The sequence below is a fragment of the Rhinolophus hipposideros genome, assembly GCF_964194185.1.
Source record: "Rhinolophus hipposideros genome assembly, chromosome: 11".
Lineage (NCBI taxonomy): Eukaryota > Metazoa > Chordata > Mammalia > Chiroptera > Rhinolophidae > Rhinolophus > Rhinolophus hipposideros.
This window is the reverse complement of record NC_138057.1, coordinates 76,897,867-76,923,654: the sequence shown is the minus strand read 5'-3', so window position 1 is coordinate 76,923,654 and position 25,788 is coordinate 76,897,867. Positions and strand designations below refer to the sequence as shown.

Below are 25,788 nucleotides of genomic sequence, written 5' to 3'. Positions count from 1 at the left end.
ACTATTATTGCTCATCAAGTGCTGAGCTCTTCCTTGGAAATGTGTTCCCTTTCTCTTCCTGTTGTTCTGGCTCCACCCTGGTCTGAGCCACCGGTCTCCCATTGGGATGGCTGTAATAACCTCCTCACCTGGCTGCCTGCTTCTGTTTTCACCCTGACAATCAACCCATTCTCCACATTGCATCCAGAAGGAACTTCTGAAAAGTATTTTGGATCTTGTCACTAACCTGGTTACATCCTCCAATGGTGTCCCTTTGGGCTTTGAATAAAATCTAAACTCTTCCTAGGCCCACAGGGCCCATGTGAGCAGGCTCCTGCCAGACCCTATGCCTCTCTCTCCTACCTCTACTCACTCCCCTCTGGTCCCCCTAACATGCCAGCGCCTGTCTCTGCCCCCAAAGCTTCCTGGGCTTGGGTCCCCTTTATTATTTAGGTCTAGGCTGAGCTAACACTTCACAGAGACCTTCCTTGACCACCCCATCTAAATCGGGACCCCGAATCTGATCACCCTCTCTCACATTTCCCTGGGATTCCTTCTCCAGACCACTTGTCTGAATTATCCTGTGGGGTACGGGTTTTTTTATAAGTCTGGTGATGGCCTCAGAGGTGTAGGGCAGGCTATACTCAGGAATTGGCGGGGGGGGGGGGGGGGGGGGAGGGGTGTTCAAAAGTGTGGAAGTGGTGGCCTGAAGCTTCCTGTTGACCACTCGCTCAGATCCCCATATCCCTTCAGAACTAAGCCTTCTTCAGGCACAGCCTCTTGAAGCCCTCACAGCATTCTGGAAAGGTTGGTATTCTTATTCCCATTTTACAGCTGAAGAAACTGTGGCTCAGCAATGGAAAAGTTTAGGGTGCGTCCTTCAAGATTCCCTTCTATGCATGCAAAACTATACCCAAAGTTTGTGTCACCCAGGTGGTCAATGTTGTGTCAGCCAGATTTGGAACCCTGCTGGCTCTAGGGCAAGTGGTCTTAGCATATCATATGGAACTTCTGGAGCCCCCAAGCCTCAGTGTCCTGAACCAAGGCCACACTGCCCATGTGCAGCAGAACCAGGATTCTAATCCGGGCTTGTCTCACCCCAAATGGAGCATCCTGTCCTGGCACCACACTCTCTCCCTTCTTCAGGCACAATCTGGCAAATGAAGGAAGGGAAACTTCCTGGGTTCCCAGCCTTGAGGCTGCAGAGAGATGAATACCCGACCTGAGCTAAGTCTGGCAGCCAGGCCCCCACACTGCTTCCTGTTGGAGTGGCCTAGGGTTACTCATGGTCATAGCTGAGGAGCCTGCCAGGCCGTGGGACATCCTTGGTTGGCTCTCTCCTCTGAAATCCCCTCCTAGGGGCAGGTAGCCACAGGCTCTTCCCCTGTGGAGCAGGCCCAGCCAGGATTAGTGAGGAGAACACGCCCCACAGTGTGGGTAGCACAGCTCAGCACTCTAGAGCCTGTGCTCCAGCGTCAAGACAATACTCAAGTGATATAAACTCCCCAGCCCTCAACTTTCTTGCTGTAAATGGGGATGCATAATAGCCACTAGGAGTTACTAGTCTTCGTCTTCTTCTATCTGGCTGTGTTTTCTGAATTATGCCAGAGCGAGCTTCTTACAACAAAAAGCAAATCTGTCTGGGTCACATTCCTGCTCAAAATGTGATGGCTCCCCTCCTCACTCTGTTTTACAAGACTCTGCAAGATCCAGCCACTGTAGGCTTTCCAGTCCCATCTCTTCTTGCCTCACTCCCACCCCTGCCGCCACCACCAATCGCCAAAATGCAGCCAGATGGGAGGTACTCATAGCTTTGGATGGGTACTGCTCTCTCTGGCCTGCTAGGTCTCTGGAGGCTCCTCCTGCCTGAACCCAGCCTAACTCACCGCATACACCCTAACTCAGGGTGGCTTGGATAATTTTGTGCCAGAAGCCTTCGAGTTCTCCCCCCCCCCCACTGTTTCCACTGAGCTCCCCCAATCGTCTGTAAGTCCCCTATTACAGTTTCAATCCACTAGATTTGTCCCTGTCTGCTTCTCTACCTGTTTTTGAGCTTGGAGAGGTTGGAGAGTACAGGCCCACTAGACTCACTACTAGGTCCCAGCCTAACTCAGAGCAGATTGCTCCTAAACATTTGGGGACTGAATGAACGAAGTACAATATGTGGAAGGCCTGGTAGGTACGAGGTTTCCTTAGCGGTCTCTGTACCTAGGGCAGTTAATCTAGTCAATGAGGCCCGCCTTAACTAGGTAAGAAACTAACCAACAAAAGGTTTAATTAGCAGCTTGGGGTGGAAGAAGCTGGGTCCGTCACAGGTAATGTGATGAACTGCCCCAAATCACCCCCTTGGGGAAGGCTTTGCAGACACTTCCCTCCTCAGTGCTGAGAACTAGATTCGGAGGGTGTAAGACCTGCTTGATCTAGCACCAGCCACCTCTCTGGGTGTGTTTTCTGAAAAAAATGGGACTTGCTACCTTACAAGACTGATTTAATGGTCAACGAGCTCGTGTCTGGGAGGATTCTGGAGGGCCATTCCAGCCATAGTGTTCATATTGTTTTTTCTCTTCATTGTTTCTTCTTTTCTTCTGCTCGCGCTCTCCTCCCTGCCGCGCCAACCCCGGCTTCCCGCCCCGCGACCTCCCACTGCCTTGCCCGGGCCCCTCTCTCTTTCGCTCTGTTCGGCCGGGACCCGGGAGGCGAGCCCAGCCACGCGGCGCACCAATCCGAGCATCCCGAGCCACCTCTGCCTCCTCAAGTCCCGCCCGCACGCCACCGTCCACCAATCACGCGCTGCACCCGTCTCGCTGGGCCACCCAATCGCGGGCGGGCCAGGCCGCCGGCGTCCCGCCCCTCCTGCGCTCGGCGGCTGCTCCGCGGGCGGCCGTGCTGGGCCTCCGCATTCTCGCACCGGCGTTGGGAGCGCAGGCTACGGTGCTGCAGCTCGCGGGGTGCTGGGCAGAGGCGGCGGGCGCCACCGGCCGGCCGGGTGGGCGCCTCAGCTTCTCCGGGGCCCGCGGCGCGGGACCCAGGGCTGAGCAGGAGGCGGCGTCCGCGCTGCCCGGGGCCCAGTGCCCGCCGGGAGGGCTCGCGGCCGGACGTTCCCGGCCGGGGGTGTCCCCGACGCGCCTCCCGGAGAGGCCCCCAGAGCTCCCGGCCGTCCTCAGAGGGTGCCCTCAGCCTCCCCAGACTCACCTGCGAAGGCCGCCTGGCGCCCAGGTGCGGGGGCGTGTGCGCAGCGAGGGCGCCTCCCCCGGCCGCCAGCGGGGCGGGGGCGGGGCCGCCGGCCGCCCTCGGCCTCACCGGTCAGCGGGTCGCCCTCAGTCTCACCGGTCCGCCCGCCGCGTGAGCTCCGCGGGGGCCGCGGCTCGGGATGCTGCCCGCCAGCGCGGCCGCTCGCGCGCCGTCCGCCACCCCTGCCCTTGCCTCCTGGGCCGTGTCCCGCTGTTTACATGCCGGTGAAGCTCTCGGCCCCTCCGAGCCCCTCCGAGCCCTGTCTCCCCGAGGGTGAAGCCAGCCGGCCCGCGAACTGGACTGGTCGCTCCGACCTGGGCCCTCCGGACTCAGATCCCGGTCTGTTCTGCCGCCTCCGCCACCATCTGGGCGGGATCCAGCGCTGGTGTTTTGGGGAGGGGGTGTGGTGTAGGGAAAGGAATCCTGGGGATTTCTGGCTCTCCCCTTTTTTGGGCCTTCGGGGCTTCAGACTCAGGGAACTCGCTCATGGCTTTCTTGATGAAGAAGAAGAAATTCAAATTCCAAACCACTTTCACCCTGGAGGAGCTGACGGCGGTCCCGTTCGTGAACGGGGTCCTCTTCTGCAAGGTCCGACTGCTGGATGGCGGGGATTTTGTCAGCTTATCTTCACGGTAGGAGCTGGGGCAGTCGTGCTTGCAGAGGAGGGAGGTGATGAGCGAGATGTAGCCACTTGGCGAGTGTGGAAGTGCCCCTTGGGGCCCAGAGAGTCTTGAGGATGATGTGTGTTTGGGGCAGGTTTGCACAAGGCAGGGCTGAGCGATCTGGGAGGTCTGGGCCCGAGGAAACTGGCAGGGTGCCGGCACCCATCTGCAGGTGAGCTGCCAGATACCTGGGGGTCTGTTTTTTCGGCCCCCCACTTGGGGCCCTACCCACAACCTGCTGTAAGCCCATTCTGCAGACTTGCACAAAAAGCCCAGCGGGGTTTGTGCCTTGAGGGGCTGAGATGGGGAGGAGTGTTCCAGGCCACCTTGAACCCAGCTGGCCACTAGGGCTGTCATATGATTGAGCACCCTGGCCAGCCACAGGTTCCCAGACACTCCCTGCTCTGGGAAGGCCAGGCCCCAGGCACTCCTGGTCTGTCTGGAGGGAGGTGGCTAGATTTTGACCTGCCCACCCGCTCTGAGTGACTGTCCTCTTCTGGCTGGAGCTGGGCTGCTTTGCATTGCAAATGCCCTGGTCAAAGAGGCTTCAGCCATCTCTTAAAGAGGCCTGGTCAACTTTGGTTTTGTGTTCTACCCCATCCTGCAGGTCCAGTTGCCCAGCTCATTGCTGAGGGCTACTGAGTTCCCAAGCTACACCCACTGACTGGGCCCACCTGGGATCACGTAGTCCTGGCCCCTCAGGGAGAGTGCCTTGGAGCCTGACAGATGGGGGTTTGAGTGCTAGCTCTGTCACTTTCTGCACCCAATACACGTCTGTGTCAGAGAGTTGCGGAGATGTTGATCCAGTAGATAGAAGGCGGTGTAGGGCCTGGCCCAGTGCCTAGGACATGCTGGTTCCTTTCCCTGCTCTGCCCCTCTGCTCTGTAGGCCTCCCTGTAGGCCCAGAGAGCTGGAGCTGCATAACGGTTCTGAGATGGGGTGCCTGTTACAGATGGAGAAACTGAGGCCCAGAAAGAGAAAGTAAGTGGCTTGCCAGGGACCTCTCAGAAGGCAGTTGTCAACTGAACTTGGCCTGTTTGGAGATGTACTGGATGTATCTGGTGGTCTAACATTCTGTTGGGAGGAGGGGAAGGGAGCCACACAGCCTAACCCAGATTTAGGACTTGATGTGGACGGGGTAGGGTACCTTTTCCGAGCATTTGGGCCTGCTCAGGTCTGGGTTCCCCAGTCTACTGGGAGTTGCTTATCTGAGGAATTCAGACAAGGGCTGCCCTTTGCTGTGGGGGTGGTGGGGTGAGAGGTGGTGTTCTTGGTTGCCTAGAAAGCCTGTGATCCAGGGCCACCCACACAGCAGCCCAAGGTTTCAGGGAAAGGGCTGTGTTCATAGCTAGGGCCTGGGTTCGAGCACTCACTGACTAGGTGACTTCAGGCAAGTTACCTAACCTCTGTGATTCCAAGAACCAGCAATTATTGGTGCTGTGCTCCCCATTTTATTACCACCTCTCACTTAGCCCTTTGACTATGCCATGGAGCAGGGTGGAGGTTGGGTGGGTGGGCTCCTGTAGGAATATTATCGCCATTTTACAGAGTTGAAAACTGAGGCTTGGAGAAGGAGTGATTTGCCTGAGTTAATACAGCAGAGCCCAGATTCAAAGTTAGGATGTGCTTTTAACTACTGTCTGGTTCTGCTTTTGAGCCTTAGTTTCCTGTTATGTGAAACGGGAGAGGCTATACCCACCCCTAGAGTTGTGAGGGGGAATGGATAATGTATATGCCACTTCTGGCTCAGACAGATTGTTGCAGCAGTTGTGGTTTTTATGGCAGAGGAGCCCAGCCCCTACCACTCCCAGGTCTTGAATGGGGGAGGAACAGCTAGAGTCCGCAGGGGGCCTACATGTCAGCTAGGGTTGGGGCCAGGGTCTTGGATCCCACTGAGGAATTGGTATTCAGCCCCAGGCTGAGGTCTCTCCTGGCATCCCAGGCCCTGGGCCCACTGTCACCCTACCTGTCAGCCTTTTCATTGCCCTAAACCTGCCCCCTCATCTCGGAAAGTCTGGAAAATTCCAGGTCTTGGCCCACAGTGTCTGGATTTCACCTCTGCCTCCCCTCTTCCCTCCTGGCAAGGGGCCATGGATTCCCTGAAGGCAGCCGAGCCCGAACAGCCTTTCCCAGCTCTCATCCTGGATGAAACCTGAGTGGGGCTGGGCTGGGCGGAGCTGACATGAGTCCCCCAAGGCTGGGCACGTAGTGGGTGCTGGGGACCTGTTTGCTGCTGTGCAGTATGGCTGGAGGGAGGAGACAGCACTTAGGGGGTGCTGGGTACCTGTTTGTGCAGTGTGGCTGGAGGGAGGAGAGACAGCGACGTGGTGACCTGAGGCTGCTTTAGAACTGCTTTGGATTTTGCTTAAGAGATGGGGGTTCCTGGGTTTTTTTTTAACCCCCTCAATTCCCATCCCACCCACCCTGGTCTGCAGCCTGGGAGCCCCACCTCACAGCTCACCTCTCCAGATGGCCAAGGCTCCAGTGTTTTGGAGTTGGGGAAGGGGTAGGGGTGACAGACTGTTTAGATCCTAGACCCAGATCCAGTAGCATACTTACCCCAGGCCCAAGGACCCCGAGATGGCCCAGAGACTGGTGACGTGGGCATGGGTGGTGTCTAAGGCCCCACCCCTGTAACACCCGCCTTCCTAGCTGGAGTGTTTCCCTGTGTGTTGGGTGCCATGGCAACAGCTGGGTACACAGCTCCAGCCTGACCCAGTTTGAGCAGGTAGAACAGGTGGTTCGTCGCTGTGCCCAGTGTCATCTTTCTCAGGCCTCGTTACGAACCATAATCCTCACAGCTACCACGTTCTGAGTGCCTGTACCATGTGGCAGACGCTGTGCCTGCAGAGAGTTTTGTGAATGGTATGTCCACTAATCCTCTCAGCCATCCAGAGAGGCACTGAGGCCAGAGAGGTGAAGCCACATGCCCTAGGTCACTCAGCTGATAATGCAATTGGGAAAATAACCCTTTTATGATTAGGGTTTCAGCCACCTTTGTGCACTTAACTGTATGCCAGGCACCTGCTGAGCTTCTTGAATTCTTGATAAGTTGTGTCCTTGAACCACCTCACGAGCTGATGAGGAAACTGAGGTGAGGAGACATAAAGTGATGGGCCGTGTCACTCAATTAGGGAGTGGGAGAGCTGTGATTTAAATTTGGGCAGATCCAGCTCTAAAGCCCTGCCTTGCCTTGGTGGCAGAGGGCTGGAAGCAGCTCCAGCCCCATGTGATGGACGCGTACCTTTGAAGGAAGTTCTCTCAGTGGTTTGGGTGGCACAGGAAACTCCAGATTTGGATAATTTTGAGGCACCGAGCTAGATCCTGTGAGATCTGAGGATAAGGGGGTCACTGGCATGGATTTGGGGCGAGGCACGGGCTGGCACTGTGGCATAGTGGGCATTTGCCAAGGTCCCTGCCCAGAGGCCTTCCAGGCATTTGCATTCAAATGGCATCTGGGAGTCCTTCCCAGGGGTCTTGGGAGGTATGCAAGGGTTCCAACCAAGTCTGGTGAGTTGGGAAGCAGGGGGCTGGGCCGTGGTCTCCCCTGGTAGGCTGGGAGCAGGCTTTCAGCCTCAACTGATCTGTCCTTCAGTCAGGAAGAATCTCAGACAGCCCAAGAGGTCTCTGTGCCCAGCTGGCCCTGGTCCTGTGGCCTGCCCCGTGCACGTGGCTGGTGGTGCCAGGCGAAGGAGCAAGAGGGAGGTGTTGATTTACCTTACAGCAAGTGCTCTCTGGAGGAGACAGACAGAGTGCCTCCTCAGCCAATGGATGAGGAAACTGAGGCCCAGGACAGCGAAATCACTTGTTCAGGTCACTTCATGGGAGGAGATGATGGCACAGTTGGGTGGATTCGGGTCTGGCCCTGACCTCTGTCCCCTGTGCCTCTCTGCATGGAGCAGGCAGGCAGGGCCAAAAAGAGAGTAGGGGCCCATCAGGGGATTCTCCTGCCCTGGACTTGTGTGCCAGGCTGTCCAAGAAGCAGACTGTGTGACTTGGGGAGGCCCTGCCCCCTTCCTTTCTTCTTTGGCAGCTTTGAATTCTCAATTGTCTCTTCAGTGGGATTTTTATGTGGGCAACCGATTGAGAGGGCACGCCTGCTCCCAGTACAGGCGCTGCCTTTTGTCCGTGGGCTAGGCCGTGAGCCAGCCAGAATAGGAGGCCTTGGAGAGATGATTGAGATTTGGGGGGCATGAAGAACGTCTTGGACAAGTCGGCTCTGCAGCTGGAGGCCCTGTGCCCGGGCTTGGTGAGGCCAGGTTTTTGCACACACCTACCACAGGCTTGGCTGGGCCTCTGCTTCCCCAAGGCTCTCTTCCTCCCTCCTGGCACAGACTGCGGAATGCCACTGGAATCTGCTACCCTGCAAGGCCTGCTGTCACACACGTCTTGGTGTGGAGGGAGGTGGTGTGGAGATGACACGTGGTTCATCCCTTGGGCCCCAGGGGGCGGGATGTGAAGGTACCGTGGGACCCCCGAGGCAGGCAGGGCATCCACTTTCCGACACAGAGCAGGAGCTCTGGACACTGAAAGTGTGGAGGGAGGAGGAGGCCACATTTACCGAGCACCCTGCTTGGTCCTGGGCTTTCAGCGGCAAGAAGGACCAGACAATCCTATGTCCCTGGAGCTCCCCACAGGATGGGGGCACGTGCCTGGTGGGCATCACGGAAACGGCAGAGCCAGGCAGATCTAGAGCGAGTCCTCCCCAGGATTCCCTTAGATCCCAGTGGACCAGTTGGGGAGGGCATTTCTTTTGAGTCTTCTGTCCACTTGTTTGACAGGTGTTGACTGACATATCCCCCAGGCGAGCCATGGCCCTCGACCTCATGGAGCTCATAATCTTGTGATGGGGCACATCATTGCAATAGGGAAGGCTTCCCCGAGGAAGTGACCCCTCACAGGAGCCTTGAAGGCTGATGGGGATTGGATTGGAGAGAGGCGGGAAGAGCCTTTTGGGAGCGGCCCCTGGCTAGACGGCATTTGGTCAGTGGTCTAGGCAAGGGGCTGGCGTGGTTCTGGTGCGAAGAGGGGCGGTGGGGGTTTGGGCTGGACCGGACCGTTCCTGGCCTTCAGGGGCCAGCCGACGGGCAGGGTAGCGGTGTGGCCTGCTTTGCCAATTAGGCTGGTGGCTCTTGGCTATGGGTGGAGAAGGGGTGCTGACTGGCACCCAGTAATGGACAGTTGGAGTTGGCTGGGCAGTGCCAGGCAGAGGAGGCAGGTGGGTTTCCTCGTCCTGAAGTGCCTGCCCCACACCTAGTGCCTGGTAGGTGCTGAAAGGTGGAAGTTTAGAGCGTGCTCAGTGGCCCAACGTAGCTGGGGTTTTGTTGCCCCATCATGTTCTAATAGATTTTTTATTTTTTTATTTTTTATTGGGGAAGGGGAACAGGACTTTATTGGGGAACAGCGTGTACTTCCAGGGCTTTTTTCCAAGTCAAGTGTTGTCCTTTCAGTCTTAGTTGTGGAGGGCGCAGCTCAGCTCCAGGTCCAGTTGCCATTTCTAGTTGCAGGGGGTGCTGCCCACCATCCCTTGTGGGAGTTGAGGAATCGAACCGGCAACCTTGTGGTGAGAGCCCACTGGCCCATGTGGGAATCGAACCGGCAGCCTTCGGAGTCAGGAGCATGGAACTCTAACTGCCTGAGCCACCGGGCCGGCCCTAATAGTTTTTGACAGCATAAAAACCCAAGACTTCCGGAGTCTTTTAAATGGGAAGATCTGGCAACAGTGGTACATGGCAACGTTTGGCCCAAAGGTCTTTGCAGCTGCCTCTATGGGCTGCCTGCTCTAGGCTTCTCCTGCCCCTACTGCCTGCCCTTGGATCCTGACGTGCTCTGTCTCCTTCATTTTACTCAGGCCAACCTGGTCCCAGGGGGCCCTGTGGAAAGCCCTCCACGTGCAGCCTGGGGTGGGGGTGGGGGGCAGGCATGTGGAGAGAAGTGCTGCTGGCAGGCCACAGAAGTCACCACTGGCAGCCAGGCAGTGGCACCAGGCCAGCTGCTGGCTTCCCTTGTGGTCAGGCTGTGCTGGTGGGGCCCGTGGTGAAGCCTGAAGCTGCCCAGCCTGTGTCTGGCCTTGGTGTCTGCTCCTTGGACCTGGCCTTTGCAGCCAGCTGGCCACACCATTGGCAGGTGTCACCCTGGCAGCCCCTGCCATCTCCCCGCCAGCCTGGCAATGGCAGAGCCCTGACCCCAGGTGATCTGGCTCTGTGGAGCCTAGGCTGTTCCCTGAGGCCTGTTCTTCCCTTCGAGCTCTGTCCTGGGAGTCCCTCTGGCCAGGGGTTCTTAGCAGCAACCACACTGAGTATCTGCGGGCTCTGCTTGGGGGCCCGGGGTACCTTTGAACTCTGCTAGTTCAGTACCTGGAAGTCCTGACTTGCGTTCAGGAAGCCCTGCCTGGGCCTTGTGATAGCTACTAGCGTGTCTGTTCTTGGGTCTCATGAGCCTGGGGACTCAGAGTGTGAAGTCTGGTGACTGCCATGTGGTGACTCTGCGGTCACTTGCCTGCTTCTGGGGCAGGCAGTATAACGCCCAGGGTAACCAGTATAGATTTATCCTTGTCTTGCCCAGACAGCCACAGAAAGGCTTGAGCAGGTGAGAGACATCAGATTTGCTTAGAAAGAGACCCGGAACTAACATGGGGTGGGGATGAGGGGTGTCTGTTCATTATTCACCTTGCCTGGCAAGTGCATTGGGTTTTGGGGTAACCAGACCTGCCTCCTAGGCCCGGATGTGCTTTGTGACCTAAGGTCTGTCTCCCCTGGGCCTTCTGGCTTGCCATGAGGTCACTCTGTGCCATTGGTGGCTTTGGTGAGTAAGGGTTGAAGCTGCCCAGCTTGTGCTGGGCCTTGGTTTCCACCTAGGGCTGTGATTGCAAACCTTTGGTCTCTGCTCTGAGCCCCTTTTGGTACCTTGGGCTTGGAACAGCTCTCACATGCAGGCCTGGAACCACCTGCCCCCCACCCTGCCCAGATGTGAACTGGGAGTAGCCAGCTCGCAGCCCCTCCAGCCAACTTGTGCAGCGGCTGGGACGAAGGCACTCCCATGAGGACTTTACTTTCTGCCTGTTTGGTCAGGTTGGTGCCTTGCTCTACACACAGGTCTGGGGAGGACGTTCCCATCCTGCCTCTGCCCTTTGCTGCCTGTGTGACCTTGGGCAAGGGACTTAGTCGCTAAGCTTCAGTGGCCCCCCCACCCAGCAGGGCTGCTGGGGCCAGCCTCACAGTGTTCTTGGGAGGACTCAGTGAGATAATGCCTGTCAGATGTCCAGCTCGGCTCCTGGCACATGGGAGACGCATGGTACTTGCTACAGTCTGTCCTCTCTTCCCCGGGCTGAGTCATGGCGCTTGGCTGGCTGGTGCACCTCAGTTACCCCTCTGTGGCAGCTGGCACTTCCCTTTGGGCTAGGACTGACTGGGTTGCTGAGGGGAGAGCATACCTCTCCCCACCAATGGGGCACTGGCTCTGCCCTCTGGAGGGGTGGGGGCAGGTGAGGAGACACACCCTAGTGTCTAAGGGGAAGGGCCTCACGCTGGCACTCAGGGTCCCCAGTGGAGTCTGTTGACATGAACCGGGCCCACCTTGGGGTGCTTGGCTCTGAGCCAGTGAGAACTGGCGTGCTCCCACTAGGTGGGGCTGAGCTGGGGGAGGCTTCTGCCTGTGGAAGAGGCTCTCTGCACAGCCAGCTCCGGGACCCACTCTGGCAGGCAGAAGACATGAAGTGGAGGGCAGGGGAGCACATGAGAAAGACAAGGGTCCCTCAGTGGGAGTGGGAGGCCCCTGGCACTCCCGTTGCTTCCACCGTACCTTATACTCCTTGCTTTTGGCTTCTGCAGTTGCTTTATCCTCAAGCTCCCTTTCCCTGCCTCTTCACCTGGCTGAACTGCTCAGCACAAAGGCCACCTCCTCCGGGAAGCCTTCCCTGGCTTCTTTGGGCCTTGCATACCCACTGTGGGCCCTCATCTCAGGATGCTGTGATCCCTGTCCACCCTCTTATCTCCTTCCCCAGACTGTGGGCAGGAGTGGCCTCCTGTGCATCTTAGTCCTGGGCCTTCCTTCCATGGGTTAGCGCTGGCGTAGGGCTGGGACTTTTTTTTCCTTGGCACTGAACCAGTGTGGGCGCTGATGGTGCTGGGCTATGTGTCGGCCACTGCCAGCTGCTGGGGTCCAGCCCCTCCCCACTGGTGCCAGAAGTATCAGTCCGTGTCAGGAGCAGCCCTCGTCCGCATCCACCCGCATCCATGGCAGCTGGGGGAGCCACTAGGTTGTGTTGGGTGGTTCCTCTGTGGGGGGTGGGGAGGAGGGGCTGTTGCTGCCCCGGCTCTGCAGTTGGACCTTGACAGCTGCCCTCTGGCTGTGACCATGGCTAAGTGCCTTTCCTTTTAGCCTTCCCTTCCTCTTCCATCAAACAGGGTGTGGAAGGTACCTGAGATCAGGACCACCTGCTTCGCACAGGGCCGGGCACCTGCCAGCTGGAAACAGACTAAGCCTGCCTGAGAGCGAAGCCAGTGCACAGCCCAGTGTGGGGAGAGGGCTGGGAAGGGCAGAAGTCGGTCCTGTTTGCACGGAAGGCGCCTTCACCTCCCACCACTTCCTCTCTTGAGTGCTGGACTCCTCTGCAGACACCTGCAGCTCCCCCGCCCCCAGCCCCTCAGGGGCAACATCCTGAGTACCTCTGTGTGTCCCCGCAGGGCCCCTCCAGGAAGTGATGCTGAGTAGGTTAGCAGGTGGTGGGAGAAGGGCAGAGGGACAGCAAAGGCAGAATGCTGAGCAGGGAAGAGCCCGTGGCCTGGGGGTCTGGGGGGTATGTGGCCGGGACTTCATCTGAGGGACAGCCACAGAAGGCTCTGATTCAGGCAGGTTTGTATTTTACAACCACCCAGGGCAGCCATGGGGGTGACCACTTGGGGCCCCAGGTCCCAGAAGGGGAGGTGTCTCTCAGCTGAGAGGGGTGGCTTCCCACCTTTGTCGTCATGGCAACAGTTAAAAACAAAACTGCAGCCTCCTGTGCAGCAGTGAGAATGAACAAGCGGCTGCTGCTCACAGCAGGGCCAAGTGTCACAAACAATGTTGAGGGAAGGAAGCCGGAGCTGAGATTGCTCTGATGCCATTTAGACAAAGTTCAGAAGCATTCCGATGAAACCCAGCCATCCTGGTACGAGCCAGCGTGATCCATCGGTGTCGGGGTGCTGGTCATGTCTGAAAGGGCTTTCTGGGGCCTGTCAAGTCCTGCTTTGGGAGGCTGGCTACACGGGACTGCCCTGAGGCTCTGCAAGCTGGGCTCCGACGCTGTTTGCGCAGGTCTGTGTCCGAGACAGCCTGGGACGCCCCCACCTGCGCTGGTGCTGGCTGCCAAGGCCCTGTGCGCCGTAGCGGGTTACCTTCTTGGCTGCCTGGAGGAAGTCCTCGGTCTTTCCGGCAGGGTAGCCTGAACCATCCCGACCTGTTCATGAGACCATAACTCATCTTGGCAGCTGCCAACTGTCTTCTTTGGTTGGGGCTTTCCCTTCTGCCTCTTGCAAACTCGGTAGGGGCTTCTGGGCTGGGGGGCTTGGCAGTTCAGAGGGAGGGCGGGCTCCTGAGACTGCCAGACCATGGGCTCTCTCTGAGCCTTGCTTTCCTCATCTGTGAAATGAAACAGTAAGCTTCTTCTTGGTGTTTGGATTCGAGAAATTAACACCCAGCATAGCCTCTGGCACAGAGTAAGTGCTCAGTAAAGGCTGGCAGTGGTTGGAATTTAGGGCAGTTATTGGAGAGGATGCAGTGGTGGGTGCAGAAAGGCAAGGTCCACGTTCCTCTCTCCCTCCCTTTAATTGTTTCTCTTCTCTCTTCTTGTAGTTCACCCATTCAGGAAACATTTGTGATTAGAGCCAGGCCACTACCCTGGCCTGGCACTGGGCGCTGGGCCTAGCAGTGGCCAAGATAGCCATGGTCCCTGACCTGGAGCCCATGAGCTGAGGAGACCGTTAGACACACAAGCTCTCATAGAAGTGCTGAGCACAGGGGGACAGGGGGCTTTGGCCTCTTCTGCATGCTCTGGCCCTGACCCCTCACTTGGGGGTGGGCCTTTGACTGACTGGGTACTCTCCTTGGAGGCCAAGGGAAGGTCTGACCCTGGGCTCCAGCCCCTCCTCAGGGTTTCGTGTTGGCTAAAGAGGAATCACATGGACCTGGGTAAGAATGTCCATGCCTATTTTGGATGCAGGCAAGACCGAGACCCAGGCTTGTTCCGGATGCACAGGCCTGGCTTATAGTAAGTGCTCAGTTAACGCGTAGGTAATAAGTGAATGACAGAAGCAGCAATCGGCCCAGGGGTGGTCCGTGGCTCTGCAGAAGAATCAGGTATCTGGGAGGAGGTAGAGACTGGTAAGTCAGGTCCTCATGGTCCCACCTGACCTTGAGCCCTTCTTCCTGTGGTTGGAATCTTGGAAGATGGCTGGAAAAACAGGTCAGAGTCTGTGCTGGCTCTGTGAAGAGATGTGGCTCTGGCGGAGTGGTCCCTCATTATTCCCCAGTCACCTCAGAAGTCCAGGGAGCCATGGGGAGTGCTGTGTGGAGCTGTGGGGACACCTGGGGGTAGATCCAGAGACAGCGATGACCCCTGGCCCCTCAGACTGTGCGGAGAGCAAGATGACATGGCCCAACCTCAGCTGGGAGGCCTCTTTCCTGAAGGTGGAAATACCTGTGCAAAGAGGTCTAGTGCAGCCCTTATTGGAGGCAGGGCTTTGAAGGTCATTAATCGAGTTATCAAATACTTACTAAGCACCTACTGTGTGCCAGGTGCACTCCTCAGATGTGGGAAGCAGCAGTGAGTGAAACAAAGACCTGTAGGATCTCCATGTTCTGGGACATGGGAGCCTGGTTCCATTTTCCTCATACCTAAGACCCAGGCCCAGAAGAGGAAATAGTTTGTCCAGCTGCAGTAGTTGTGGGGAGGGTGCTTTTAGGAAAGGCTATGGAGTTGGCAAGGGGCTCAGAGGACGGGGACATCCTCGTGACTTGCTTGAATCCAGCCATTCGAGGAGCCAGGCTCCAGGCATGGGGATGCCTCCCTTGTCTCCTTCCTTCCTGGGGTGATTCAAACACCACCCCGGCGTGAGTCAGCGAGGAGCGGCCGTGGCATTCCTGCACCACCTGCCTGTCCACCTCCCAGGACTTCCGAGCCAGGGGCACGGCCTGGGCAGACGTCCTCATCCAGGGTCCTGGGGTGGGGAAGGGGCCTCTGACAGGGTCTTGCATGCCTGACTTCCTGTGGGACCACCTGTCTCGGAGTCAGTTCTGATGGTGGTAGCCAAGTTCCCCTGCAGCGTGAGTGCCCTCTGGGTAGGTGTCGGGCCCTGTTCTCCCCGCACCTTCATGAAAGGGGCAGAATAGTAACTGAGGCCCAGAGATGGCGTGTCCAGGGGGTGGCAGAGCCTGGCCTGAAACCCCGGCCGCTCTGTCTCCCGCACCCATGACTTATGAGCAGACCCACTGGGAGTCTTAGGGCTCAGGAAGGGAAATTCCCTGAGCACAGCCAACCCTGAAGCTCTGTGTTTTCTGCAGTTGTGGGTCCTGAGAGAGGGGAAGTTGCTAATACAGACCAACTGTGTCTTTTTGCTTTGAATTTCTAGGGCCTCCAGTGTGGCCCAGCTCTGGCATGGGGGCCCAGTGTGAGATTCTGAGGTCAGACAGCCATGGGTTCAGATTGCGGCCTCTCCCAGCCAGACCTGGGACAGGTGGCTTCTGTGCTCTGCATCTCAGTTTCCCCGCCTGTGACGTGGGGATGATGGTGCCTACCTCCCAGTTTGGGGTGTGGATTCCAAGAGAGCAGGCAGGGAAAGATGTCGGTTCACTCCTCATAACTAGAAAGTGCTCGGGAGACGGGGGATGTGTTATTAACTTCTACAGGAACATGTCCCATTTTGTCCTCCGACTCTGAATTGACTTGGCTTGGTCCCAACCAGCAGGTCTTCACGGGGTTGGCCCAGTGCCATGTCCCCCTGCCCGCGCGTTTTGCTCCAATCACCACCCTCCTTTAGCGTAAGCCTGGTCTCGAGGCTGCCTCGTCCCTGGTATTGAGACACGTGGGGAAGGGTCCGCCCACAGAGCACAGTCCCCGGAGAAAGCCCGTCTCCCAGCCATCCTACAGGAGCGACGGGTAGTGCACATCACCCCTCACCTCTTGTGTGGCATGTGGCCTCCCTGAGTGTCACTGTGCTCACCTGTGAAGTGGGTGGTGGCTGTGCCTGCAGAGCAACAGCTGGCATACGGGAGGGCATCCAGGAAACAGGAGCCAAGCTGGACCACACTGTGTGGTGTGGGCCTCCGCCCAGGTGTGTGGGGGTCGGGGGGACCAGCACTTGCTCACAGCCAGCACTTTACTTTGGATCCCTTCAACGGTCAGCTCCCTCTCAGGCTGTGAGAGCAAGAGGCAGTGCCCACTGGCATGAAGTGAGAAGCGCATCCATGCATTCTCATGGGTGGTGGGGAAGCTGCCCGAATGGCCTGCCTTGGGGGGCGGAGGCTGTGTCCTGTGTCTGTAAAACGGGAGGCCAGCACCTGCCCGTGGTAGGTTTGTTTGACTGTCTCAAGGTGACTCGGCTGGTGAGTGGCAAGATTTGAACCCAGGTGCACCTGACTCCAGAATCCTTGCTGCTCAGCCTGATGCTTTCCCGCCGAGCCTGAGAGACCTGGCTGACCCCCTGCGTCTTTGCTACTGTGGAGTTTCTGAAGCCCCAGTGGGCTGTCCACTCTGTACTTCCGAGGGTCACTTGCTGCCACCAGCTTTTATTCCACCTGCCAATCCCAGGGCCACCCTCGGGACTCACGTTTTTGGCAGGAGAGCAGAGAAGGGGGTCAGGGTGCCGGTTGGCTCCAGTGAGTGCTCCAGTGTGGAGCACAGAGTGGTTTGGCTTCTAGGAACTTCTTGTTGCCTCATGGTGTTGCAGGAGGCCGGGCTGGCTGTGTCAGAACTGCTGCGCACGGCCCTGAATTCCTGGCAGGAGCCCGATGCTGCTGGGCTGCCACGCCGGCCACGTTGCTGGGATGAGGCTCTACTGCCCTGCAGCCCCTGGACGGATGCCTCAGCTGCTCCCCAGGGTGGGCCCCGCCCCAGGCGGCTGTGCTCGCTTCTCTTCCGGGAAGCACAGGCATATGTTGTCAATTTAAATTGTTTCCTTATTAGACTCTCGCCTTTCCCTGGCTGGGTTTCATCAGCCAGGAACCTTGATTGCATGACCACCGACCCCTCCAGGAACCTGGCCGCCGCCTGGGGGATCGTGGAGTGGGCGGGGCTGGATGCAGGGGCAGCCCCCCAAGGGCTGCCAGCCGGAGTGGGACTCACCTGGTGGAGCCTTGGTCCCGGTACCTTTCATTACAGGGGCCGAATGGGAGGAATCAGGAACCCAGGGGCACCGCTGGGGCTGGGAGGTCCCTGGGGGCCCACTCAGCTATTGTGGGTATGCCCTCTCTTAGCCGGTGCCCAGCTCCTGCGTCAGAATCACTTGGGAGCTTGTTTAAAAAGTCCAGTCCAAGGCCTGCAGCAGTAGTTCTCAACTGGGGGCAGTTTTGCCCCCTTGGGAGGGGACATTTGGCAATGTCTGGAGCCTTTCTTGGTTATCACAGCGGGAGTGGTGCTACTGCCAGGAGCTGCTAAACATCCTGCAGTGCACAGGACACCACTGAAAAAACCAAAACGATCCCGTTCAAAATGTCACTAGTGCCCAGGTTGAGAAACCCTGCCCTACAGTCTGTAGTTCTGGCAGCACCTGGGAATCTTCATTCGTGAGAAGCCAAGGACTTTGCAATGTTGGCTTGAGTCTGAGAAGCCCTGTCCTGCCGGCCTCACCACCCCCAGCCCTTGCTATGGCTGTGATTGAGCTGTTCCCTGCCAGGCCAGGGCTCTGTGCGGGGCAGGCCGTGGTGACAAAGACGTGAAAAGTGCTTGCAGCCAGGCAGCTGGGAAGGTGGAGTGCTGAGGGTGGGCATGGGTCTCCCTGGAACCCATTCCCTGGGCTGCCCACTGGCGCCCCAAGTTCCCTTCTCCTGACCCTTTTCCTGCAAGGACTGCCAGCCACACTGCCTTTGCTCCCATGTTGGCTTCAGGGGCGGGGCCCTGAAGAGTCCTTGTCCACACGGGCCTTGAGGGCATGGCAGCCTGTGGTCAGGAGTTGGCTCCCACCACACTGTCCCCTTGTCACCTGCATGATGGAGCTGGCTGCCAAAGTAAGTGTGGTTGCAGAACAGAGTCCCTGGTCAGGGTTTGGGGCCACGGGAGCTCCTCCGAGGGAGTTCTGGCCTGAGGACACTGGCCTGGTGGGGTGCTCTGCTCTATTTCAGGCCAACCCAGAAATAGCTGAATTCCACCACTGCGATGGCCACAGTGGGCTGCCGTGGGTAGAGGGCTCTCCCTGCCTCCCTGGGATTTGGACGTCTAATTGTATATCTTAAAGCTAAAAACGAGATTCCCCTAAAGCTGCCTTGGAAAGCCAGGCTCTGTAATTACCTGTCCTTCGCAGGCAGCATGGAGCTGGGGACTCAGGCCCGGAAGCCTCAGGCTAGGGAGAATCGAGGCCTTCTTCGTCTCTTCCCAAGGGAGCCCGGTCCTGTGGGCAGGGTGAATGTGGGCCCAGTCCTTGAATCAGGTAGATGAGGGTTCGAATCCCTTTTGCCTTTGACCAGCTCTTCTAACCTCACACCCATTTTTCAAGTTAAACTTCAATTACAGAAACACCTTCTTGGACAGAAACAAAAACAATGGCCCTGCCGTCCCCCTCTCCCCACCTTTGTGGCCTCTGCTGATCCTGGCAGTCGGTCCTCACAGTGACTCCTTGGCCTCTGACCTCTTTGCAATCGGAGGACTCCCAGAAGAGGTCATTTTCCCCCCAGGCTTGCTTTTAAAAAAAATCACAACTGATATACTTCCAGTTTAAAAAGAAAAGGACCCAATCCCCTTGCCCTACTCCATACACCCTCATTTCTTTCTGTCCTTCCCTACCCACTAGTGCACATGGGGGTGCCCACGGTTACGAGCACCTCCACTCGGCACCTTTGTTAGTTTGGGGCCCATATTCCCTCTCCAGTCTCACTTCCCACCCCTCTCCCCCTCACTAGTGTTTCAGCCGCTCTGGCCCACCTCAGGGCCTTTGCACATTCTGTTCCTCATGCCTTGACTGCTCTTTCATCGGTTTCCTCCTTCAGCTCAGCTCAGATGTCACCTTCCCCCTTCCCGTTAACTCCTTCCCTGGCCATTTCTTCCTCACTGTCACCCCACCTGGGCACTTCCTCTTTCCTTCCCTGGTTCCTTTCCCCCCATAGCACTTACCCCCATGGGAGATGTGATTGCCTCATTTTGTCTGTCTCCCACCCACCCCAGACTCTAAGCCCCTTGGAGGCAGGAATTTCTGTTTGTTTTATTCACTGTTTATGTCCCTAGGGCCTTCAGCAGTACCTGGAACTTAGTAAGTGCTTAATAAAAGGTTTTTGAGTGACTCGAGTCTCTGACATTTCCTCAAACCTGGCCTGGCAGCTCACACCCTGGGCTCATGGCCAACTGTTTGCCATCCTCATTCCTGCCTTTTTTTATGAACACTTCGCCCAACCCCTGTTCATCTCTCCCATTATCCCTATCCTGGGATAATGCCTGGGATCCCATACCACCTAAGTGGGGGTGCCCAGTGCCCTCTCTCCAGGGGGGCCCTGTAGACGGCTGCAGGGCTGTGCCATCTCTGGCTCTGACATGGGTTCTAGACACAGATGGGCCTGGGGTTGAGACCAGGCTCTGCTCCTCATAGCTCTGTGGGTGAATTACTCAGCCTTTCTGAGCCTCCCTTTCCCTATCTGTAAAGTGGGCCATGATAACAGCCAACTTTCAATGTGAGAGTTTTAGGTGGCACATAGTAAATTCTCGGGAAATGGCCACTGCTGGGATGTGTATTTCACCTTTGCTGTGACTTCCTGGGATGGGCCAGGGCAAGGCTGTGAGCCTCTTCCTGTGGGAGTGGTGGCATTTAATAGTGTGTATTTAGAGCCCTGTGGAAATAAGAGGGAGGCCCAGCACTGATCTCGTGAGCCCTGCCCAGCCCACCTTCCCGCGGTGGGGGGGTGGAGGGGGAGAGGAAGCCGCCTGTTACCTGAGCCTGGGAGAGTTCCACGGGCCTTTCTCTGGCCTGCTGGAATCACAAGGGGGCCTGAGGCTTCCTGGCTGGGTGTTCCCATGGCAAACGCACAAAGGGGAAGGGAGAGAGCCCACAATTTGATATCAGCTTTTGTTCCCCGATAACTAATCCTAATTCCTCTGGGTATTTCAACACGCCCAGCATTGTGAATTGGGTCTCCAGCAGCTGCTTCCAATACCCCGACTGGGTCAAGCAGAGGGGGTGGGCAGAGATCTGAGGCTTCACAGGGGAGCTGTGGCCACCTCCCCCTGCCAGCTTTCCCCACTTTCAAGCTTGGGCCTCTGGCTGCTTGGGAGATATTTCCACTCTTTTTACCCACCCACCCACCTCCACTAGGGCTGCTCTGGCCTAAAGCCACAATCCATAGTGGCAAGACAGAGCCGCTGTCAGAATCAGATTCAAAATCCTCACGAAGGAAGGCCCTGGAGATCCAGCATGAGCTAAGCCCCTGCCCCTTTGCCGACCACATCCCTTTTGTTCTCCTCGCCAGTCCATTTAGCCACTGGCCTCCGTGCTGCTTCTCCATTTGCCAAGCATGCCTCTACCTCAGGGCCTGTGCATTTGAAGTTCATGCATCTGGACAGCTCTTCTGCCTGTCTGTGCTCAGCCCTCAACCTCACTTCACTCCTGAATGTACCCTCCTGAAGTAGCAGTCCCCACCTTCTCATCCCTACCCACCTTCCCTGCTCTGCTTTCTCCATTTTTCTCACTTTATCTGACTTACCATGTAGGTTTTTTCTTTTTTTTTTCAGTAACAGTTTTATTGATATGTAATTCACATACACAATTCACCCATTTAAAGTGTACAATTCAGTGGTTTTTAGTATATCAGTGGTTTTTAGTATATTCACAGAATTGTGCCACCATCACCAACAGTCAATTTTTTTTAAAAAAAGATTTTACTGGGGAAAGGGAACAGTGTGTACTTCCAGGATTTTTTTCCCCCAAGTCAAGTTGTTGTCCTTTCAGTCTTAGTTGTGGAGTTGCGCAGCTCAGCTCCAGGTCCCATTGCTAGTTGCAGGGGGCGCAGCCCACCATCCCTTGTGGGAATCTAACTGGCAACCTTGTGGTTGAGAGCCATGGCTCCAACCAACTGAGCCATCTGGCCACCTGGGAGCTGAGCGGCAGCTCATTGACTTCATTCTAGTTGCAGAGGGTGTAGCTCGCTTGCCCATGTGGGACTCGAACCAACTGAGCCACCCATCCACCCAACAATCAATTTTAGAACATTTTAACCACTCCAAAAAGAATGCCCATTAGCAGTCACTCCCCATTTTCTTCCCATTTCCCCCTCCCCTGGCAATCACTACATTCTGTCCCTTATGGATTTGCCTATTTTGGACATTTCATATAAATGGAATCATGTAATATATAGTTTTTTTGTGATTGGCTTCTTTCACTTAGCATAATGTTTTCAAGGTAAATCCACATTGTAGCAATGTATAAGCACTTAGTTTCTTTTGATTGCTGAATAATGTTCCATTGTATGGATATACCACATTTTATGTATCCATTCATCAGTTGATGGACTTTTGGGTAGCTTTCACTTTCTGGCTGTTATGAATAATGCTGCTATGAACATTTGTGGCAAGCTTTTTGTGTGGGCCTATGTCTCATTTCTCTTGGATAGATACCTAGGAGTGGAATTGCTAGGTCATATGGTAACTGTTTAACCTTTTGAGGAACTGCCAGAATGTGTTTCAAAGCGGTTGTATTATTTTACTTTCCTACCCGCAGTGCATGAGGGTTCTAATTTCTCCACATTCTTGCTAACACTTGTTATTATCTGTCTTCATTATAGCCATCCTAGTGGGTGTGAAGTGGTAACTCATAGTTTTGATTTGCATTTCCCTGATGGCTAGTAATGTTGAGTATCCTTCATATGCTTATTGGCGGCCACTACTGTATCTTTGGAGAAATGTCTATTCAGATCATTTGTCCATTTTTTAATTGGGTTATTTATCTTTTATGGAGTTGTAAGTACACCTTATATATTCTAACTACAAGTCCCTTATGATTTGCAAATATTTTCCTTCATACTGTGGGTTGTCTTTTCATTTTCTTGATGGTCTTCTTTGAATCCCAAAAAGTTTTAATTTTGATGAAGTTCAATACATTTTCTTTTTGTTGCTTGTACTTTTGATGTTATATCTAAGAAACTGCTGCCTAATCCTAGATGACAGAGTTACCCCTGTTTTCATCTAAAAATTTTATAGTGTCAGCTTTTAAACTTAGGTCTTTGATCTATTTTGAGTTAATTATTGTATATGGTATGAGACATGGGTCATACTTCATTCTTTTGCATGTGAATATCCAGTTGTCCCAGCAACTTTTGTTTAAAGGACTTTTCTTTCCCCCATAGGCACCGTTGTTGAAAATCAATTGACCATAAATGTGAAGGTTTATTTCTCAGTTCTATTCCATTGATCTCTGTGTCTATCCTTATACCACAACCACACTCTTGATTATTGTTACTTTGTAGAAGTTTTGCAATGAAGACCTGTGAATCCTTTAGTTATGTTCTACTTTTTCTGCATTGTTTGGACTATTCTGGTCCTTCGCATTTCCAAGGTTTAGGATCAACGTGTCAGATTTCTGCAAAGAAGCCAGGTGAGGTTTTAATAGGGATTGTGTTGAATTTCTAGATCATTTTGGGAATATTGTCATCTTAATAATACTAAATCTTTCAATCCATGGGATGTCTTTTCCATTTATTAGAACTTGGATTTCTTTCAACAATGTTTTGTAGTTTTCCAGAGTATATTTTTTATACTTGTTTTGTGAAATTTTTTTCTATATATTTTTTCTATATATGATGGTTATGATACCATCATAAACAGAATTATTTTCTTCATTTCATTGTGGAAACTGCCTAGTGTATAGAAATAATTGGTTTTTATTATATTGATCTTATATCCTGCAACCTTGCTGAACTTGTGTATTCTAATCGTTTTTTAGTGGCTTCCTTAGGGTTTTCTACATACGAGATCAAGTCATTTGCCAATAGAGATAGTTTTAGTTCTTCCTTTCCACTCCCATGTATTTTTCTCATTTGTTTGATCCTCGTCTTTCTGCTCCCACCAGCATGTAAGCTGGTCACTGCTGTGACGCCAGTGCACAGAACAGGAACGGGTACACAGGTGATGCTCAATTATTTGAATGAATGAGTGGAGCTAGCATGGCTGGGTCAGGTGATGCCCAATCCAGGGCTCCCGCTCCCCCTGTGGCACCTGCTTCCTGAGGGCTCCCGCCCTCATGTCTGTCAGGTTGGGGACTCTCCCTTCTTCCCCCCATCTCTAGCCCTGCCCTTTCCCATTCACCCCCTGTCTTGGGGCTGCAGGGCTTGCTGGAGGTCACCCTCCTCCCGAGGTTGGAGCATTCTGGTGACTGAGTGAGTCCACATAGTTCCCTAGTGTCTTCATCAGACGAAACACATCTGGCGGAGCTCCCCAGGCCCGGCCCTTGCAGGGCTCAGCTCACTGAATGCCCTCAGGTGCCCATGACTGAGTGGCTGGCACGTCTGTTTTACTGATGAGGGTCGAGAGTGAGGGCTGCGAGCCCAGGTCCCGTTGCCCCTTGTCACAGACCTGGCAGAACCTGGAGCAAGCCTTGGTCACATCGTCAAAGCCTTGAAGAGCCAGTGGGGAGCTCCTCGCAGGGCTCTGCTCAGAGGCCTGCATCGGTCAAGGAGACCCAGAGCACAGCTCACTCATGCTCTTCCCTCAGCCTGGAACTGCCCCCCACTGGCGACAACCCACTCTTCATTTGGGTCTGAGCTTGACTGTCACCTCCCTGTGGCCAGTCACTTTCCCTGACTCACCCCTTCCCTCCACCCTCTCCCGGTGACAGTGAGTCATCACTGGGGTGACAGATGTTGTCTGTGAGTGAGTCCACTGCAATGCTCAGTGTCTGGCACATACTTGGCACTCAGAGACATGGGTGGGTGCCTCGGGTAGATAGCAGGGCACTGCTGGCCCCACAACTTTGGTGGTTTCCACCTGCCAGGCTTTTCGGCTCCCTGGCTGATGAGCAAAAGTGATGGCTAATGGCTCTGACCGGGCAGTCAGACAGCTCTGGCTTCGAACCCTACTTTATCACTAGGGATGTGATCTGGGGCCAGCTCTTGGAGCCTCAGTGCCCTCAGCTGCAGAAAGGGGTAGCACAGAGCCTACCTTCCAAGGTTTCAGTGGGAGGCAAACAAGCCCTGCTCAGGAGATGCTCATCCTGGGCTGACTCTCCCCCCTCAGGCCCACTCTGGCAATGAGCCTGCACTCCTCAGTCCCCGGGTGTGGAGTGGTCACTTCTGCTGTCCCCTTGGCCGTGCCTGTGAGGTGGGATGAGGCTGGAGAGAATGTCTCTCATGCCGGCCCCTCCCTTCCGTGGCTGAGCCGGGGAACAGGAAGCTAGGCAGGGGTGGGAGCTTGTCTCTGCCACGTGCCTCTACCACCCCCAGCTTCTGCCAAGGCCCCCACGGCAGCCAGGAAAGGCTTGGATGAGCTGCTCCCACCAGCTCCCACTCACTCCCAGGGCACAAAAAACACTACCCTGTTAAGGGAGTGCTGAATTTGGGGGCTTCGTCATGCTCTCTAGGCCCAGAAGGAACTTGAGGGGATAGATGGGTAGCCCCCCAATTAGTGTCAGGGAGGCTGAGGGCCACAAGTAGTGTCTGCCCTGGAGTGGTGAGTGTTAAGTGTGTATGTACCCGGAGCCAGGCTGCTTGGGCTCTGCTGTTCTGTCCTGCCCCTGGTGGGCCTCAGGGCCAGGGCTCAGCCCCAGAGCTCTGGTTTCTGTGCACGTGGAATTGGCCTAATGATAGTGACAGGTGTGGGAAGGGTTGGCGTGACCGTGGATCCCTGGCATTTGGAGCAGGCTCCAGGGGTGGCTGGGTCTGTCAAGTGCTTGCAGCGGTGCCTGGCCCATGGGAAGCCCCGTATGAGCATTAGCTGTTGCTGTTGTTACTTGTGGTGAAGAAGGGGGCTCTGGAGCCAGGCAGCCCTGGGCTTAGGGCCAGCTGTTTCCTGGCTGGGTGGTGCTGGGCCTTGCTCTCTTCATCTGTAAAATGGACTGTAATCCAGCCTGGGAAGACTGCTGTGAGGGTCACTTGAGATGGCCAAGTGGTGGGAGGTGATGGAAGCAGAAGGAGCCACCCAAGGCCACAGAACGAGATGGGAGACAACCCTGGGAGCCAAGGGAGGGGCAGCGGCCCCCAGCCTGACCTCACCCGCCTTGTGTTTTTCATTTTTTATTACATATTTTATGTTTTTACACTTATGCAAGCACATTCTTGTTATGAAAATAGTCACTTTGTGATACAAAGTGAAAAGCGAGAGCCCCCCCCACGTCCCTAGCCTCCCTGGAGGTGAGCGCTGCCCCTGACATGGGTTCCCGTGGCATTGACCTGTGTGTTTGTGCTTACCTGTCCTGTCTGGCCTGCAGGGAGGAGGTGCAGGAGAACTGTGTGCGGTGGCGGAAGAGGTTCACCTTCGTGTGTAAGATGAGCGCCAACCCAGCCACCGGCCTGCTGGACCCCTGCACCTTCCGGGTGTCAGTTCGCAAGGTGAGGCTGGGCTTCTGGCCAGGGCTGGGGGCTGTGAGCTTAAGGCTAAGGAGTGGGTGTGGGGCCCCCAGTCTGATGGCTTTAGGCCCATCCCCTGACTTGTCCCCCTGCCCAGGGAAAATGAGATGAGTCATCTGCCCCTTTGCTTGTCCTCCTCCCCTGGCAGTCAGATTCATGGGAGGGGTTTGGGAGACGTATGAGGTCCCTT

General features: G+C 55.6%; 1 protein-coding gene across 1 annotated transcript in view; it reads left to right on the top strand.

Moving 5' to 3' along the window:
- Positions 1-3,030: 3,030 nt before the first annotated feature.
- Positions 3,031-25,788, top strand: part of EEIG1 (estrogen-induced osteoclastogenesis regulator 1) — a 33,980-nt gene continuing 11,222 nt past the window's right edge. Inside the window, exons 1-2 of the mRNA XM_081065540.1 lie at positions 3,031-3,842; positions 25,460-25,580. Coding sequence (XP_080921666.1) covers positions 3,697-3,842; positions 25,460-25,580 — 267 coding nt within the window. The 5' untranslated portion in view covers positions 3,031-3,696. The remainder of the gene's footprint in view (positions 3,843-25,459; positions 25,581-25,788) is intronic.